The 19639-nt window shown below is 43.9% G+C and overlaps 1 protein-coding gene across 1 annotated transcript in view; it reads left to right on the forward strand.

Moving 5' to 3' along the window:
• The first annotated feature begins 8221 nt into the window (after positions 1–8221).
• Positions 8222–19639, forward strand: part of ZNF507 (zinc finger protein 507) — a 38363-nt gene continuing 26945 nt past the window's right edge. The window contains exons 1-2 of the mRNA XM_052656621.1: positions 8222–8244; positions 16682–18819. Coding sequence (XP_052512581.1) covers positions 16684–18819 — 2136 coding nt within the window. The 5' untranslated portion in view covers positions 8222–8244; positions 16682–16683. The remainder of the gene's footprint in view (positions 8245–16681; positions 18820–19639) is intronic.

The following is a 19639-nucleotide window of genomic DNA, read 5'->3' on the forward strand; positions in this document are numbered from 1 at the left end:
ACTGACTCCCTGACAACAGACCAAAAGCTTACTCTGAGTCTGACAGTCAAAGCCCCAAAGTCAACAGACTGATGCATTAAAAAAAAGAATCTGATAAAATCATAGCATAGAAAGAGGTGAACAATCAAAGAATGGAAAAAACTGGAAGGAGCTAGAACCTGTGGTCCCAGCCCCTCTCCAAGCAGGAAAGGCAATTCTGTCACTCCCAGGAAGAGCAGTCGAGACTCAAGCAGGAGAACGGAGAAGGATGCTATTATATCATTAGTTAAAAGGTCATGGGGGAAATGAGTACTTTCAGCAAGCCGAAAGGTGCTGCAGTTTTAGAAGGAAACTCATTTTCTTAGATGAAGCAGAAGCCACTTCTGGCTCTTTGCTTACTTTGATCCATCAGTGTTGCTCTGGCCACCGACCAAGTTCACACAGTCCAGACACTTTGGATGGAATCAATGTGTGAGCACCCCTTTTTTTCAAAATGTAGAGGACATATATCTAAGATTAAACCTGTACAAACCAACCCCTAGATGTCATTGTTGCTGCTGAAATATCAAATCTTGAGTCTTTGAAATTCTAAATCTGAAGAGATAGCAGTGTTAATCTGAATAAACCACTTAAATAATGCAAATTCAATTCACTTTCAATTTTTCAAAGCCAAGTCCAAAGTCTTCTGGACTTCTTAACCATAATGTAACTAAATCTTAGGGTGTCAGCACACATTCTGTTGCCAATAAAATCTGCGTTTAGGAAAAATAGGCTGGAAACCCATGTAGTCATATGTGACATGACAAACAGGGCTAACGACTGATGAGTTGATTGCAGAGTAGCTGGGTGATTCTGCCCTCTTCTTTTCCGCGTGTCCTGTGACTTCTGTGCTTGCTTCTGTCATGGGTCTTGGAGCCCAGAGCTGTCTATCCTTCCCACTCAGGGCACACTGAAAGAACAGAGGTCATCAATTGCCCGCCACTTCATACCCTAGTTGCAATTAACCTCAAACGCTACATGCTCTCTGATCACAGTCCCACTTCTATCTCTTCCATCCACTTCATGTTATTCTAGTCTAAACCTTTGCAATAATAATACTTGTTTATCAATCGAGCACATCAGTGGTTCCTATACATTATGTCCTTTAAAATTTTTCAACCACTTCGCCAGATAGGTGTCCCTATCCTCATTTTCCAGATGAAGTAGCAGAAGTACAGAGAGGTTAAGTTCTTTGGCCCAGATCACACAGCCAGTGAGTGCCAATAGGTTTGGAAGCTCAGGATGATACCCAGTCCACAGCCTGGATTCTCAGAACCTCGCTGAGGCCAACTCCCGGTCCCTCCCAGGCCCCTAGTTCTCAACTGAATGCTTGAGCTCCCCAAACACAGCTTTCAAGTAGCTCCTCAAATAAATCTCAGGTCTGGGAGCACATCTGCTGAATGAAATCACTTTTTCATTCAATCAACGAGTGTTTACTGAGTATAACTACATTCAGGGTCTTATTCTAGGCCACAAGGAATATTGATGCACAAGACTGGCAAGCTCCCTGGGCTCTTGGAACTCATTCCCTGCCAAGGTAGACAGATGCTGAGGCAGAGATTATGTAAGTAATTAATGATCGCTGAGCCAAGTCCACAAAGACGTGTGAAACAAGACAAGCAGAGCCCCTAACACAGGGCCCTGCACCACGAGGTCCCCCGACAGATGCTTGCTGCTTGTCTTTACCTAGGTCAGCCTCAACCCCAGTGTGCCTTTCAGACCAAAGGTCTCCCTACTCCCCACTCCAATCCCTCTATGTCAGGCAGACGTGTCTGCACAATCCAGACAGATGCCTGATGCTCACCCTCACCTCACACTTCCATTCATGTTTGTCCATATTCTTCCACATACCAAGACCTTAGCTCAAGTTTCTCCCTTCCCATCATCCGGGCATAGGGATCTCCTTCTCTGGGGCCCAGAGTTGTAAGCTGAGGGAGAGATGTTGGTGCAAGAGAGGTGGATGACATGGAAGCCTGGCTCATGAAGCTCACCTGTGCCCTGCATGAAGATGACATGGAAACTTGCTCATGAAACTCACATGTGCCCTGCAATCTCACACATGCCTGACCCTGGATATGCCACTCCCATCTCACAATAGACTTCTGGTGGGTCCTCCCAAACTTACAGCTTGCTGGAGCCGTTGATGACCAGTTCTGGCCTCATTGCCAGAAAAGGCATGACAGTTACAGTGTAGAACATCTCTGAGTGTTATATGCATTTTCCCTTCCCTTTCTCACTCATGTCTTTTTCTCAAAGAAAGAAACATCCCAGAAGATCAAATAACATTCCTTATGCCTGGTCCCCCATAGTATATGAAGAGCTCAGACTGGAGGACCGTAGAAGGTATTCTACTTACTGTCTGTGGTTATCCAGTTACTAATGTCTTAAGGAAGCAAGAGGTGGCACTCCCTGCCGGTTTCTCCCAGTCTATCACCTCGAGAGAACCTGTCAAAATAACAAATGACACATCTGGAGGTCATAGGATTATCCTTTAGCCAGGCCCTCTTGGTTTGATTAGCAGCTACTTTTCCTCTTAGTGTCCTTCTTCATCTCCTCCTTTTCATTTTCTTCCTCTACCCCTCTCATCAATAAAGGTCACTGCGTTAAGGAAACCGCTTCTGTGAGAAGAATTTAACAGTGCCCTATTAGAATCACACTGTCTCATTCAGAAGCAGGTGGTATTACCTGTCAACAGGGTTGTGCACACAGTGAATAGCTGCCACCCAACTCAGCTGAGGTTCCTGGGCAGATAAAGTGCCCAGAGGAGACAGCCCTCCAGAGGCCTCAAAATCTCATTTTCATTCCGCTGGTGGAAAAGACTTTATTGACAAAGATGACTGAAAATTGCCTGAGCGCTCCAATAACCAGTCTGCATTGAAGCAGAGAGACAGTCTGGCGGAGGAGACCAGCTCCCTGCTCCTCCATGCAGTTCCGCCCAGCCCACAGTCCAAGACGTATGCAGACCAGACTGAAGGGAGCCTCCTGACACCCTCCTGAATAGCCCCGCTCCACCTCCACTCTCAGCCTGCCAGTGCCTCTCCTGGACCCCAACCATAAATCAACATGAATGCAGGGCAGCTCCATCAGAAAGCAATCTCTTAGACTGATTCAGAGCCCCAGGGGTCAGACCTGGGTGAGCTGGAGAAGGCAAACTCCCTGCTTCCCACTGGAGGGCTCTGTGGCTTGACTGCAACATCCCAGGTAAGCCACTAGATGTCACCACCATTGACGCCTGTCCTCACTCACAGGTGCTGGTATAAGACAGTGCAGGATTAAGGGAACTCCATACAGAATTCCATCACCATTTGCACCACAGTGCTGCTTCAGATGTTGTGACGGTCTGAGTTCCTTGGGGGCCTCTTCCAAACCAGTTAACAGCTCAGACCCAAAACTGCTGAGCTGAAAGTTAAGCAGGAACAACCCCCCCCCTCACAAACAGATGCCCCCTGCTCCTCCTCCGGTTCTTCCTGGTCATTATCAGTTGTGTATCCTTCTAGTTTAATCCAGTCCTCAATAAGAAATAAATTAATATGTGTGCCTCGTAGCACCAGAGATTTTAGATGCCAGTCTGCTATTGAAATGATGTAGGTCTGTGGCTTTTAGGAGAGAATGAATGACAGATGGATAATTTATGATGATTCTTGAGACCTGAACTATAATTATGAAGTATTTCTAGGTGTACATTCAGGATGCAAAGTGTAAGGAACATAGTGCTAATGTTAATTTATTACTGACAGCTGTATATGTAATAATATATCATGTCTTTTAATCTTACATTCCTTCTGACTTACATCAAGCAATCTTTTCATTCATTAATAAAATCAAGCCTTGCCATTATTCTTAATGATGAAGTCCCATTTTGAACCCAAAGGACTCCTATAATTAAACTCTGTACGTCCATATACCAGACATTTGAAGCTAAAGAAGAGGATAAATTGAACTTCTTTTACAGACAGGATGGAAACACCAGAAAGACACAGCCCACCTGTTCAGAGCCCCACAATGGCTAAATAGAAAGTCAAGAAAAAAATTTGTGTGTACCTTCTCCACTCAAACCATCACATCCTTTTCCCCTCACATTTAGTCCCCTGCCATCTCTGACCCTTCCACAATCTTCCCTTTTTTTTTTAATTGGAGTACAGTTGATTTACAGTGTCATGTTAGTTTTAGGTGTACAGCACAGCTATTCAATTATATATATATATGCATATGTATATTCTTTTTTCAGAATCTTTCCCTTATAAGTTATTATAAAATATTCAGTATAGTTCCCTGTGCTATGCAATAGGTCCTTGTTGGTTACCTGTTTTATATATAATAACATGTATATATTAATCCCATGCTCCTAATTTACCAGTCCCCCCACTTTCCCCTGATCTGGTGACTCAAATGGTAAAGAATCTGCCTGCAGTGCAGGACACCTGGGTTTGATTCCGGGGTCAGGAAGATCCCCCAGAGAAGGGAGTGGCAACCCATGCCAGTAATCTTGCCTAGAAAATTCCATGGACAGAGGAACCTGGTACAGACCATGGAGTCAAAGAGAGTCAGACACAATTGAGTGATTTAACACTTTCACTTTTTCACACCTTCCCCTTTGGGAACCATAAATTTGTTTTCTATGTCTGTGGGTCTATTAAACTTTCCTTTTTTGAGGCAGTTCATCCAAAGTATATTTTTTAAAGGTCATGATAAAAATGACAACTAAAAGAAATGCAGGCTAACATGTCTCCTGTAACTCTGTGCTGTGCCAAAGACTTATATAATCATCACTTTAAAAGAAATCTAACCTAATCCTATTACACCAAAGACAAGGTGTCCTTCATGAATATCATGGGTGGAAACAAGTTGGTCTTCTCCACAAGTTTCAACTGGTTCCCTGTATCATTCAGTTTATAACCAGTCATCACTTTGGCAACTTGCTCACGGCACTGTTGTGAATGTTCCCCAAATTTAAACTGTGCTCTGGCTTAAGTTGTCAAGCACACACAATGTATTATCAGACAACCTATTCACTCTAAAAGATACAGACCCATGAGGATGGTAGAAGTGAAACCTTTAAGCTGATCAGCTAATTAATGACCCCAAAGTAGAATAATGAGATGTGTGGAGATAGGATTCAGTTATCTGGGTCATCTCTCATCTGGAGACATCATAGGATTCCACTGAGTAGGTACTAGATAACTGGGTAAGCAAGTTTCCTATCTATAACCCTAAATCTTACTAGGATTGGTTAATTAAATCATGACAAATGATATGCTATGGCAAGCGGAAGGTGCCTAGAAGAGATTTTGGTGAGATGTCCACAAGTTCAGTTGAACTACACCTGAATGTCTTTGTGTTCCCCGACATAAAAATGTTTACTGCAATTTTCTGGAGAGCTTTTGGATATGAAAGCAAAACAGTGAGTTTTGCTCCACTGAGTTTTTGAAGTTGCCTAGGTTTTTCTATGGGACTTTGCATCCCATGCCTTCTCTGCACTCAGGAATTAAGGTCCTAATTCTTTTATTAACATTCCTATCTGCCTGTAATGGTTTCCTCTTATTGATTCTGTCTCTTCCAGTTGCTTCAGTGTAGGGAAGAGGAGTGTCAATCAGCAGTGACCATATGGTGCTGTGGTAACAAACAGCTCCAAAACCTCAGTGACTTCCTCATTCTACATTTATGCTGTGGGTCAACTAGAAGCTTAGCTCATCACCACCACTCTAAAATGTGAGCTGGGGGACTTCAATGGCAGTCCCCCATTGGCTAAGACACCACATGTCCACTGCAGGGGGCGATGGTTCTACCCCTGGTCAGGCAACTAAGGTCCTGCATTCTGTGCGGCATGACCAAAAAACATAAAAGGTGGGCTGACAGGGTGGCCACCATTTCAAACCATTTCATTATTTGGCTGGTCATAAAGCCAGCAGGGAAAGGGCACTCTGGAGGGAACTGCCCTGGCAATAAGTGCTCCAGGACAGAAGAGGTGGCCCTGACTTCTGCAACACAATTCATTAGCCAACACTAGTCACAGGCCACACCTCTGAGCCAGGAAGTTTACTTCGTGTTGGAAGGGGAACATTGGGAAATAGCCTGTGAATATTAGAAAAGACAACCACAGGGACTTGAACCTCTCACTTGTTTTAGAATTCCCTTATTTTCCCTCGTTTACAGTTTCTCTCCTTTTTTTCATACTCTGATAAAATAACTCTGATTTCTGTTCTGTCCATTTTTATATCCATGGACATTACAGTTAAGACAGTACTGAAGAAAAGCCTCTATTCCAATAGTTACAAACAAGGATTGTTCGTGTCAGTAGCTCTAGAAGAAAAAAAAAAAAAAGAAATTTGCCCATTAGTTGTTCGTCCTCACTTTCTTCCTTTCATGCATTCTGGTTTTCCGCGATTATTTTTCCTTCCACCCTTCCATGCTAGTCTCCTGTTCAATCTCTTTTATTGAAAAAAATTACTCACCCCTTTATCTTTCCTTCTTCTTAGCTATTTAGTCCACCTGGCAAAGAATTCTGTGGACTAGGAGAATTCTAACTTTGCTGGTTTCCCAACCTCGCCCCCACCCACCCACCCAATTCAGGTGAATTTGTATCCTCAGATACCTCATCTCAGGAATTACTGACCTGTCTGAACAATGACTAGGTTTTTCAGGACCTTTCTCCCACTTGATAATTGAGGGCCCAGCCTGTTGCAAAGGTCTCTGTATACACCTGGAAATCCCCAAGAGATACAGACATAACTCATTTTACTGCACTTCATTTATCTTTTCCTTGTAATGAGCTTTGCAGATACTGCGTCTTTTGCTAATTGAAAGTTTGTGGCAAACCTGCATCAACTCAGTCTACCAGTGCCATTTTTTCAACAGCATTTGCTCTGTCTGCAATGAAGGAGACATGAGTTCCATCCCTGGGTTGGGAAGACTCCCCCTCTCCTGCCAGAAGGAAACAGCAACCCACTCCAGTATTCTTGCCTAGAAAATACCGTGGACAGAGAAGCCTGCATGGGGGCGGAGGGGGGAGACACAAAAGAATCAGATACAACTTAGGACTCAACAACACAACAAATAATGCTTTTTAGGTACAATGCTATTGCACACTTATTAGAGCACAGTCGAGTATAAATATAACTTCTATATCCTCTGGGAAACCAATTCATCTCAAATTCATGATACTCACTTCAGTGCAATGGTCAAATCCACACTGGCCTCCGGGTACACCTGTATCTCAATGAAAAAGTGCATTACTGTGAGTGGAATCTTCAGTTTCACTCCCTTCCTACTATTCACGGCCCTCCTTCTCAGCCCGAATCCAAGCACCCTGCTGTTCAGTTGCTAAGACACTCAACCTGTACAGCATTCCTGAAGTTGGGCAGAAAGCTTCACTCACACTGCATTTTATTCTGTTAGCCAGGGCAAAACAGGATTGCTTATAAAGCTGGTGTGTATGTCATAAGACAGATCCAAATGACCAACACTATGTTGCCCTCAAAGGACTGCAGTTGTGCTCCTGGGTCAAGCAAGTTACCAAGTCTGGTCCTACAACCTCCGGGACTTTCCTGAAAATCTTCAATCTCACCAACAGATAGATTTCCCAGGGCCAGCTCTACTCCTCACCAAGCGCACTTCAAGTCCAGCCATGAACCTAGGTATGACCTCTACATTTTAGCCAAGAACACCACAAAAAAGTATAGCCCAGCCAAAAGCAGTAGCAAACTCCTAAGTATGGGGCTGAAAGAATGTCAAGGCCCACTGCTGAAAGCCAGTGAGGGAGACGATGGGGTGATAAAGACAGCCCACAGAGGGTTTGGGCGACATGTGGAGACTCCAAAGAGAAGAGTCACTGACTTCAAGAACCAAAGACCGCTGACAAGGCCTCGCCATGGGACCTTAGGAGCCCGACAACTCGCGCCTTAAACCCACCCAAAAGGCAGGGATGGCAGTGAGTGGGTGTGGCATCGCCTTCGCGCCCGCCCAGCCCCAGGACCCGGGATGCCCATGGGCGGGGCCTAAACATCGCCCCGCCCTCGCCGCCCGCCACTCGGGTCACCTGACCTGCCCGCAGCTCACGTGATCCGTCCCCAGCGCCGCCATTTTGGAGCTCCTGATGAGGATGGGGAAAGCGGGGTAAAAGAGGGAAAAGAGCCGTGAGAGAGGTGGGCGAGGACGAGGGCGAGGGCACGGCCGGCTCCTGGCCGGCAAAAGAGGCTCGCGGAAGCAGCAGCCGCCGCCCGACCGCAGGTACCGCGTCCCCGGGCCGTCCCTCCGCCCGCTGTTAGCGCCGCCGCCGGCCATGTGCGTCCTCCCCTCAGGCCTCTACCGGCGCCGGCTTCCTGCTCAGCAGGTCGACACTCTCCCGGTGCTCGCCACATGCCCCAAGTTCCGTGTCCCTTTTCAGTCCTTTGTCGCGTCCATAGCAAGGACTGTGGAGACCCCGGGCTTGCCCTGCAGCTGCGGGTGGGGGGAACCTGCTGCTCCCGGCTTAACTCTCACCAGCCTGGCCCGCAGGCAGGCTCGCCGGCCGTCGCGTCCTTCCCTTTGCACAGGTGAAACCGCTTCGCCTAGACGGGATGGAGCGAAAACGGTGTCCTCCCCACGTCTCTTGATTATTTTTCTCAATCCCTGTCGCCCCTGCCCTTCGGCCACTGCTTGATGTAGGAAGAACTAGTAGAAAAGCAGTTCTGGTCTCTGCACCTATTTCGAACCATTTCGATGAAGTAAGTGGTCTCCCTACTGATCAGTCACTGAAATCACTGGGAAAAGCTCCCCACCGTTAAGACCTGGGGGCATCCGGAGTGAACGGTTTGTGTGTGGAAGGCCTGTATGATTAATTAGGCCGAGGCCACCATCCCAACCCGCAGGCGATCTCTTTAGTTACCGCAGTGGGCTGTAATTTGCTTTCGGTCTGCATCTCTCTTATCCGGCAATTACTGGACTTAACACCTCTTTCAGTCTGTACTTTCTTCTCTGCTGTGACTCAGTGTATGGGTTACATTATTGATTAAAGAGAAAGTCTGGTCCTGCGTTCCTTTACCCCACTAACTCGTTTAAAATTAATTTCAGGGAACAGCCAAATATGTGCTTTTTGCCCTGGCAATGAACTGTTTACTTGACCATAGTCGATAAAGTTGCATTATAGGTGAAATGAATACTATTCTTTGATCTTTTAAATTCATTCTAGCTAGTATAAGAAATAGCAAAGATATGTAAGACCGGGGCAGGAAAGTGCCTTAAATGATATAGGTAGGTCAGTCGACTGTGACTTATCAGTTCATGCTGCCTTTCAGTTGTAGAACTGTTGGAAGTTTGCAGAATCAACCATTCAGACTGTATTTTTGATTAAGATTAAAATGGCAGTGTACAGCTTATTGCTTTTTATTCATTAGAAAGTTATATCAGTAAAGCCCATAGTATTTTGAGTCAATTAGATAAATTTTGAGCTAAAACATGAAATATACGATTATTGGAGAAATTTCCAGAGCTGTTTTTTTCCAACTTGTGCCAAATCCTCAAGTCTGCTTGTTAGGTAAATTTTGTAAATTTGCATCACATAATTGGGTTCAATGAACATTCCTCTGAATTTCTTTACATGAAATATTGGGTAATTTTTCACTGTCATCCCCCGCCCCCCCCCCCCCCCCCCAGAAAGTTACTACTTGGTTTCACCAAGAAAGAGAAATGTTTGATACTGTATACTTTCATTCTTGGCTACAGCTGGATTTTGAAGATTGATCCAAGGGACTGTATTAATTTCAGGAATTGGTTTGAAAGACACTGGCTCTGCCATTTAACAGCCATGTAACCTTGGGTAAGTCACGTAAACTGCACTGCTGCTGCTGCTGCTGCTGCTAAGTTGCCTCAGTTGTGTCCGACTCTGTGCGACCCCATAGACGGCAGCCCACCAGGCTCTGCTGTCCCTGGGATTCTCCAGGCAAGAACACTGAGTGTTCCCTTATTTGTAGAATTATGTAACATCCAGGTAACCTGTCACAAAGACTTAATGAAGCTCAAACATACATGCTTGATACTGCCTAGCTGTAAGGGGCTATTGCTCTTTTCAGTATTTATACTTTGTACATTGTTTGTTCACGCTGAGAATTAGGAGGAAAATTGGTGTGTTGAGAGGCCTGGTGTGCTGCAGTCCATGGGTCGCAAAGAGTCGGACACAACTGAGCGACTGAACTGAGAAACGATGAATTTAGAATAAGATAGACCTGTATTCTAATTCTTAAGCTAGCTATTACTTTACATCTGTGAGCCTCAGTTTCCTCATCTGCAAATAAAGAGGCCAGTATTACCAGGTACATTAGTAATACAAGAATCTGTGCTGGCACTATTCTCTGGTCTGAGCACCTCAAGGGCACAGATTCCCTCTTACTTTGGTAGTCTCCAGCACATTGCTTGGCACTTTATAGGTGGTCAGTGAGTGTTAAATCTGAATCTTGGTTAACAGTAGTTTCACCTTATGTCTTAATTGCGGCTGCCAACTTCGAGTATTCTGTCAGGCTAGATGCCAGCTAAGGAATATTAGACATACTTTAGTATTTACACTCATTTTTTTTCTTGGTGGGCAGTTAATTACATTAAGCTAAGGAGATTTTAACTCAAGTATATTAGAGGCATTAGTAAGTTAAATCTACAAATAACATGTAAGCATTTTCAAAGTAACTTTTCAGTTTATAACCCAGAAACATGAAAATTTGTCCAGCACAACTCTGGAGTTTTATAGCTGCAGAATGTAAAACGCTCAGAAACAGTGACTTGCCAAAGGTCACACAACTGAGTTTCCTCTAGGAGAGGAACCCATTAGCTATGCCCCCTGCCACCTTTTGGCTAGAGCAAAATAAATACTTTTCTCTTTCAGAATTACAATAATGTGGAAGAATGAGGAATTGACCATTACTTTTGTAACATAATTTTTTTTAATAATTGGAAGAACAATCTTAGTCTGAAAGAAAAGATGCTTGATATAACATACTGAACTGTCTTCTTCCACAGAAAATTACAGCTTTTATCCAGTCCCACCCAGGCCCACATGAATTGTTCAGCTTGCTTTTACTTATGATAACCATACTGCTGTAAATGAAAGGAACTAATTAGATGTACAAATAAGCCAAATAGCAAATTGTAAGGAAATAAAGACAGCTGATAAAAGTTGGCTCTTTTCTTGGAAAAGACATTAATTACAAGCTTTTGCCTGTGGGAGTCTATTTAGGAAAGTGGAAAAGCTTGTAGAACATTTCTGGTTTGGGATACAACATTTATTTACTTATAACAATTTGATATATTTGGTCAAATGTTATGTCTAAAGATTTCAAATGAGAAACACCCTGTTTTGCTGATGCCTGTAATCTTTCCTCATCCTAGTAAACCTTACTGTTCAGCCATACTGGTCTTTTCTCTAATCTCTAGATAGCATGCTTATTCTCTTCTGAAAATCTACTGATGTTATGGTTGCTTTCTTGTCACCAAATTCCAAGAAAGCAAATGGCAGGCACACTCAGATTAGGACAATTCAGGGAGGATGTATTTTAAAAGATACTTATAAAGATGTAGGACCTATGTAGTCAAGCCCCAGGAATCATTCAGTTATCTGGAGCTAGCAGCATCAGGAGAAAGGAGAGTCCTGTAGAACAGCCTGCCTGGAGATAATGGCCTTCTGTTGAGGATCACAGCCAGTTCAAGGTGACCTCAAGGGAGGGAACCAAAAAAATGAGTATCTGATCTCCCTTTGCTGCCTCCGCCTGATTTCCTGTTACAGCGCCCCGTTGGCATAACTCAGCCAGAGGGCATGGGAGCCTAATGATGTAATCCCTCCTGGAATAGAGAGCAGAGTGGAGAGTCAGTCAGTGAGCCCACAGGGGCAGATGGATGACATCCAGAAGGCTCTTCTGTCGGAATGCAGTATGCATCTTACCTCTTCAGGGAGCCTTTGTTTCCCTTCCTAACCAAAATGAGTTCAGTCTGTTAGGACTTGGTCATTGGCTGTTTCCTTCTAACTATTTCGCCTTGGGTGATTGTTGTTCAGTCACTAAGTCGTGTCTGACTCTGCGACCCCATGGACTGCAGCACGCCAGGCTCCTCTGTCCTCCACTGTCTCCTGGAGTTTGCTCAGATTCATGTCCATTGAGTTGGTGATGCTATCTAACCATCTCATGCTCTGCCACCTCCTTCTCTTTTTGCCTTCGATCTTTCCCAGCATCAGGGTCTTTTCCAATGAATCGGCTCCTCACATCAGGTGGCCAAAGTACTGGAGCTTCAGCTTCAGCTCCAGTCTTTCTAATGAATATTCAGGACTGATCTCCTTTAGGATGGACTGGTTGGATCTCCTTGCAGTCCAAGGGACTCTCAAGAGTCTTCTCCAACACCACAGTTCAAAAGCATCAATTCTTCAGCACTCAGCTTTCTTTATGCTTCAACTCTCACGTCTATACATGACCACTGGAAAAAGCATAGCTTTGACTATACAGACCTTTATCAGCGAGGTTATGTCTCTGCTTTTTAATACACTGTCTAGGTTTGTCGTAGCTTTTCCTTTCAAGGAGCAAGCGTCTTTTAACTTCATGGCTGTGATCACTGTCCATAGTGATTTTGTGGCCCAGGAAAATAAAATCAGTCACTGCTTCCACTTTTCCCTTTCTGTTTACCATGAAGTGATGGGACTAAATACCATGATCTTAGTGTTTTGAATGTTAAGTTTCAAGCCAGCTTTGTTAGTCTTTTCTTTCTCCCTCATCAGGAGGCTCTTTAATTCCTCTTTACTTTCTGCCATTAGAGCGGTCTTAATTCCAGCTTGTGATTCATCCACCCCGGTATTTCACATAATATACTCTGAGTAGAAGTTAAATAAGCAGGGTGACAATTACAGTCTTGTATTGCTTTCCCAATTTTGAACAATTATTCCATGTGTGGTTCTAACTGTTGCTTATTGACCCACATACAGGTTTCTTAGGAGACAGGTAAGGTGGTCTGGTACTTCCATCTCTTAAGAGTTTTTCAGTTTGTCGTGATCCACACAGTTAAAGGCTTTACTGTAGTCAGTGAGGCAAGACTAGATGTTTCTCTGGAATTCTCTTGCTTTCTCCAGATTCAAGGAATATTGGCAATTTGAACTCCTGTTCCTCTGCCTTTTTTCAACCCAGCTTGTACACCTACTGCAGAAGCCTGTCCTGAAGGATTTTTAACATAGCTCTGCTAACATGTGAAATGAGCACAGTTGTACAGTAGTTTGAACTTTCTTTGGGATTGGAATGAAAACTGACCTTCTCACCTTAGGTACTGCCGGGTTATTTAAAAGTGGTTAATTCTTTTTAAGTTCTAAGTATGTGAGTCTTTCCCACTCAACTCAGTTTTAAACTGTGTGAATACAATTTTTTCCCTTTTTTCTTGATACCTAGCTTGATGCCTTGTGCATAACTTTTTTATTTTTTAGCTTTTTAGTTTTAAAATTCTTTAAGGTTTACACAGGTAGAAAGAATAATAATGAACTCCAAGGGACTCATCATTCCAGTTAGAAAATTTGCTGTTCTTACCTGGTTTGTCAGCCTGAGTGCCCCTACTCCTCCACCCTTGGTGATGCTGTTTTTAAGTTGCATTTGCCTTGATCTCTTGGAGGCCATGGATAGTATGCAGATTATCTTAATCCAGGTTGTCAGCATTCTTGAGCCACTGGGATTGTATCTGTACTCCTTATTTTTATCTTCTTTATTATGCAGATTTTACCTTAGGACATGTGGTCTCAAATGCACATGCACATTGGTGGCCTACGTGAAATTTTATGTGAAAATTTTAAGAGTTGGCCAGTATTCACCTTAACTTCCTCTCAGCATACTTTATTATGAGCTGTTTATCTAACCTTTTCTAACAGAGGCTTTTGTTATCATGAGGCTTGTGTGTCGACTTTGCCATGTGGACCCAGACTGGTTTTTCAGGTGCTTCTTGATGTATTTTATGTTGTGATATCTGTTTTATAGGTGCCATTTCTGTACTTTCCCCCAAATGTATGCAGTCTCTAAAATGAGATACTTGCATAAATGTTCAGGGAAAATTGGAGCATCTGCTGCAAATTTCCATTAGCTCTTAATGCCTGAGCAGACACAGCTTTAAAATCTGAATGTTTTGTCAGATTCTTTTGTATTAGTCTTTTTCTTGCAATGAGATGAGCTCCTCCTCTTCTTCATTTCACTTTCTTTTAAGGTACGTGCTGAAATATCCTCAGGGAGCAATTTGTACTGCTCTGTCTCCCTCCTATTATGTCATTAAATAGTAGAAGGATAATATGAGTCACCTTTGTAACCCTGTGGGTGTGCAGAGTCTGTGAGCAAATATTCACTTGTTAACCTCCAGATTATCAATCAGCCTACGTAGCTGTCTCATTTCTTGGGAAGGAGACCTTCCATCTGTAGTAGGGCACCAAATCTTATGTAAGAAATGGAATGTTCAAGGAGTCCTAGTAACTATTATTTAAGAAATTTGCATTAATCAATTGAACTGAAAGAAATAAAGCCTTAAGTGAATGACCCTAGAGGGAAATCAGTAATCACTTGAAGAGCCAAAGCTTCCCTTGGCCTACAAATGTGGAATTCTCAGACAGTGTGGGCTTCCCAGGTGGTGCTAGTGGTAAAGAACCCACCTGCCAATGCAAGAGACAAGAGATTCGGGTTCGAGCCCTGGGTGGGGAAGATTCCGCTGGAGGAGGGCATGGCAACCCACTCCGGTATTCTTGCCTCGAGAATCCCATGGACAGATCAGCCTGGCGGGCTGCAGTCCATGGGGTCACAAAAACGTTGGACACAACTGAGCGACTAACACTCATTTTCACTGTGAAGCCACAAAGGATTTTTCTAAAGAAACAAATTGTTCTCCCAGTAGTCCCTTCTTTAGAGACTTAAGATTGACTGTAGAGATTTAAAATCACCCCTGTTCTTCCTGCTTGAGAGAGATATAAGGGAGATAGTCTTTTGAGAGGTAACGCCCTCAGATTGTTTAGTGGGACAGTGACCCAAGGGCCACTAGCCTGGGGGAGCTGGCATAGCTGTCTTTGCTGTAATGGCTGTGGAATGCATACCCTGCTGGGAGTCCAGCTAGAAGTAGAAGAGAGAAAAACCCCATCGCGCAAGGCAGAGTGTCCGGACGGAGGGGAGAAGTCGTACTAAAGAAACTGAGAGTAAAATGCTTGCCTTTTGCCTGATATGGATCTGGCTATAGAAAGTTAGTGTGCCGCAAAGAGTAGAAAATAAGAGCAGGAAGGCCATAACTGCTGTCAGCTCATGGGGGAGTAAAGGGCCTGAAACTGACAGAGGACTGGTGAGGTCTTACAGGAATCCAGGTACCATCTTGGCAGCAGCTAATGGGCCCCTAAAAGTTGATTCAGCCACCTGCAGGAAGAGGAGCCTTACTTCACCTTCTGAAATGAATTCAGAGCCTGTACTGAGGTTTAAGAATGTGATCTTTGGCCTGTAGCTAGTTCTACTAGTAATTTTGCTGGCATTTACTGAATGTTGTGAGTAAGATTCCAGAATGCACCTAAAATGTGGAAAAACAAAACTTCGTGCTGGAAAAAAGCCTAAACTTAAAAATGTGTTCCAAGTCAACAAGTTAATCTCACTTTAAGCCAAAGGAAATGCTTGAAAGTTCTGCCAGAAAATATTCAAGATTTAGGCTAAAAGATAAAGCATTTCATGTTTAATGCCTTCCTTGGCCATGACATATTACTTGAACCTACAGATAACCCCTTTTAAGGCCTCTGTGCTTTTTTTAGACCTGAAACACAACTAGGATATCAATTTTTGCTTTCTCTGCTGCCCCTCTCCCTTTCAGAAAAAAAACATATATATGTATGTATATGAGTGTGTGTGTGTATGAGTAATAGTTGACCACTAATATGACCTCTAAAAAAACCACAGTGTAGTTTGTGGTTTATCGTCAGGAAAATAAATAAAAGGAGGAACTGGATCATTGCTTTTATTTAGTTTCATTTGTATAATACTTCTCAAAATTCTCTATGCCCTTTACATAAAGTTACATGCCCATACTTTCACAGTTCTAAAGATCTGGGGAGGAAAAAAAAGTTTATGGTTACAGTAATAAATCACAATTGTACCAGGGATGGGGGAGCCTGGTGGGCTGCTGTCTATGGGGTCGCGCAGAGTTGGACATGACTGAAGCGACTTAGCAGCAGCAGCATACTTGGTGCAAGAAATTGTCTCCTGAGAATTGCATCATTCATGTGTTGAATTTACAGAATGGTGTTTCATAATACTTGAGGTGGTTGCACATACCCTGAGAATGACTATAGCCCTTTAATAATGGAATAGCAGCCTTTTTTTTTTAAATCTGGCATTGTACAAAAGAGGAGTACTGATTAGGTCCAGCTAGATGTTTAGGGGAAAGAAAGTCAAGAAAAAAGGAGATGTAGTTAACTTATTTCCAAAGAAAGAAATGAAGGATTGAAAGACCTTGATCATCAGTCTCAATAGGGGACAACACTCCAAAGAAAAATTCTAAGCAATTTAAGTCTCTGCTTAGGATAGCCAGGTATATCAATATGGAGCTCCCAGGTTAGAAAATACTTAGATCAGCTTAAACTCTTAAAGAGAAGTTAAGATTTCCTGAATTATATTCCTATAATGATCCTGTAACCTGGTGTTTCTTTCTGTCATATATTCTGTTTTTTTAGATATGGAAGAAAGCAGCAGTGTCGCCATGTTGGTGTCAGATATTGGGGAACAGGAAGCTATGCTGACTGCCAAAACTGTCATCAGCTCATCACTGGAAATTGATGAACAAAGAAAAGCCAAAACAGATCCATTAATCCATGTTATCCAGAAGTTAAGCAAGATAGTGGAACATGAAAAGTCACAAAAATGTCTTTTAATTGGCAAAAAACGGCCACGTGCCAGTGCTGCAGCACACTGTCTTCTTGAAAGTCAAGAATCTTGTGAGATTCCAGCTAAAGTAACCCAGTCACCTGCTACTGATATTAGAAGGGCTGAGATGTCTCAAATACATTTTACCCCTGACTCTCCTGCCCAGAGTGATGGGAAGGCTATGTCTTACCAGTGTAGCCTTTGTAAGTTTCTATCATCATCTTTTTCTGTGTTAAAAGATCACATCAAGCAGCATGGTCAGCAGAATGAAGTGATATTAATGTGCGCAGAGTGCCATATTACATCAAAAAGCCAAGAGGAACTTGAAGCTCACGTGGTAAATGACCACGAAAATGATGCCAGCAGCCACACTCAGTCCAAAGCCCAACAGTGCATAAGCCCCACCAACCCCTTGTGTCACCGAACCTCAGAAAGAAAGAATGAAACGATTCCTGACATCCCAGCAAGTGTGGACAACCCACAGCCTCATACTGTCCAAACGGCTTCCGTGGCAGAAATAGGTAAGAGGAAATGGTATGCCTATGAACAGTATGGCATGTATCGATGCTTGTTTTGCAGTTACACTTGTGGCCAGCAGAGAATGTTGAAAACACATGCTTGGAAACATGCCGGGGAGGTCGACTGCTCCTATCCAATCTTTGAAAATGAGAATGAGCCCCTAGGCCTACTGGATTCCTCAGTGGCTGCTGCAGCCAGCGGTGTCCACGCAGTAGTCATTGCCATTGGAGACAATGAACTGAGTATCCACAACGGGCCATCAGTGCAGGTGCAGATTTGCAGCTCAGAGGCATTGTCATCTTCCTCCGCTTTAGAACACAGTGCAGAAGGTGGGGTTCATCTCAGTCAGTCAGTTACCCTGGACCCTAACGAGGAAGAAATGCTTGAGGTGATTTCTGATGCCGAGGAGAACCTGGCTGCTGACAGCCTGCTTTCGTCAGCACAGAAGATCATAAGCAGCAGCCCACATAAAAAAGGCCACGCCAACGTGATAGTGGAGCGCCTGCCGAGTGCTGAAGAAGCGCTTTCACAGAAGCATTTCCTCATGAACGCCGAAATCGAGGAGGGGAAGAGCCTGCGCCCGACAGAAGCCAAGATCGGGTGCGAAGGAAGAGATGAAGTCTACCACGCTGATAAATGCACTGTCGATATCGGGGGGCTGATTATAGGCTGGGGCAACTCAGAGAAGAAAGACAGCGAGTTAATAAACAAAGGATTGGCTACTGATGAGAATGCCCCACCGGGCCGAAGAAGGACGAATTCTGAGTCTCTTAGACTACACTCACTAGCTGCAGAAGCCCTGGTTACAATGCCCATAAGAGCTGCAGAACTAACACGAACCAACCTTGGGCACTATGGGAATATAAACCTTTTAGATCCGGACACCGGACAAAGGCCAGTAGACGGGACAGTGGCAGCATATTCTAAAATGATGTCCCCACTGAAAAACTCTCCTGAGGGGTTAGCTAGTTTCAACCAAAGCAACTCTACCTTAGTAGCACTCCCAGAGGGTAGGCAGGAGCTGGCAGACGGGCAGGTTAAGACAGGCATCAGCATGTCCCTACTCACTGTGATTGAAAAGTTACGGGAAAGGACAGACCAAAATGCTTCCGACGATGACATTTTGAAAGAGTTGCAGGATAATGCCCAATGCCAACCCAACAGCGACGCGAGTTTGTCGGGAAGCAGCGTGGTGGAGTACATCCCTAACGCCGAGCGGCCCTACCGCTGCCGGCTGTGCCACTACAGCAGCGGTAACAAGGGTTACATCAAGCAGCACCTGCGAGTCCATCGGCAGAGACAGCCCTACCAGTGTCCCATCTGCGAGCACATTGCCGACAACAGCAAAGACCTGGAAAGCCACATGATCAACCACTGCAAAACAAGAATATACCAGTGCAAGCAATGTGAGGACTCCTTCCATTATAAGGTAAGCGTGGGCGCGTGAAGTGCTTCAGAAGGCTGTAGCATTTTAGAGCAAAGAGGGAGCTTTCTAGGTACAGTCCACCCACCTCATTTTATAGATAGGGAAACTGAGGCCCACAATAGTTTGGTAATGTGCCCAGGGGATCCCTATTAATTAGTGTTAAAGTTGGGACTGGAATCTGGGTCGTCAGGATGTCTGGCATAGGATTCTTTTTCCCCCGCATGCCGCATCTTTAATAGACTCTGTGTTTATTGCTTTAGTGTTTTCATGTGTATATCTTTTTTAAATTGTGTTGATTTTAAAGTGCAAGGGAATTGCAAGGGGATGTACTGCGGAGGGACATTGTACACACATCTGACTCACATTTAGCCTCATGTCATCGATGCGCAAAAATACCTATTTTTAATCTTACCTGGCCCCTAAAGCAAGTCACTCACTTCAGCTGCTACACAACGAGCCAAGGGTGATTCATACCATTGCACAGGGAGAAACGGACTGTATGAGATACAGTGAAAGACAGTGCAGTGGAAACGGAGCCACGAGTGTTGCATTTTATGGGAAGTTTACAGGACTTTCCAGGATTACCTTGGCTGGTTTTCATTTTATGTGCCACCTAAAACCAGCAACCAGTATGAAATACTGATTTTGTAAAGGAAATTTGCATTCATTGAATCACTGGCTTAGAACTTTTCTTCAGTGTGCCAGTTGACTGCTGAGGGGGTGGAGGAGGGAATGTATCCCTAAAGGGGTAACTGAGATGTAGATTTTTGCTCTTAGATTAGCCGGTGTTGGGATCCAGGTCCACTGGTAATTAATAGGTAAT

The sequence above is a fragment of the Budorcas taxicolor genome, chromosome 18 (assembly GCF_023091745.1).
Source record: "Budorcas taxicolor isolate Tak-1 chromosome 18, Takin1.1, whole genome shotgun sequence".
Classification (NCBI taxonomy): domain Eukaryota; kingdom Metazoa; phylum Chordata; class Mammalia; order Artiodactyla; family Bovidae; genus Budorcas; species Budorcas taxicolor.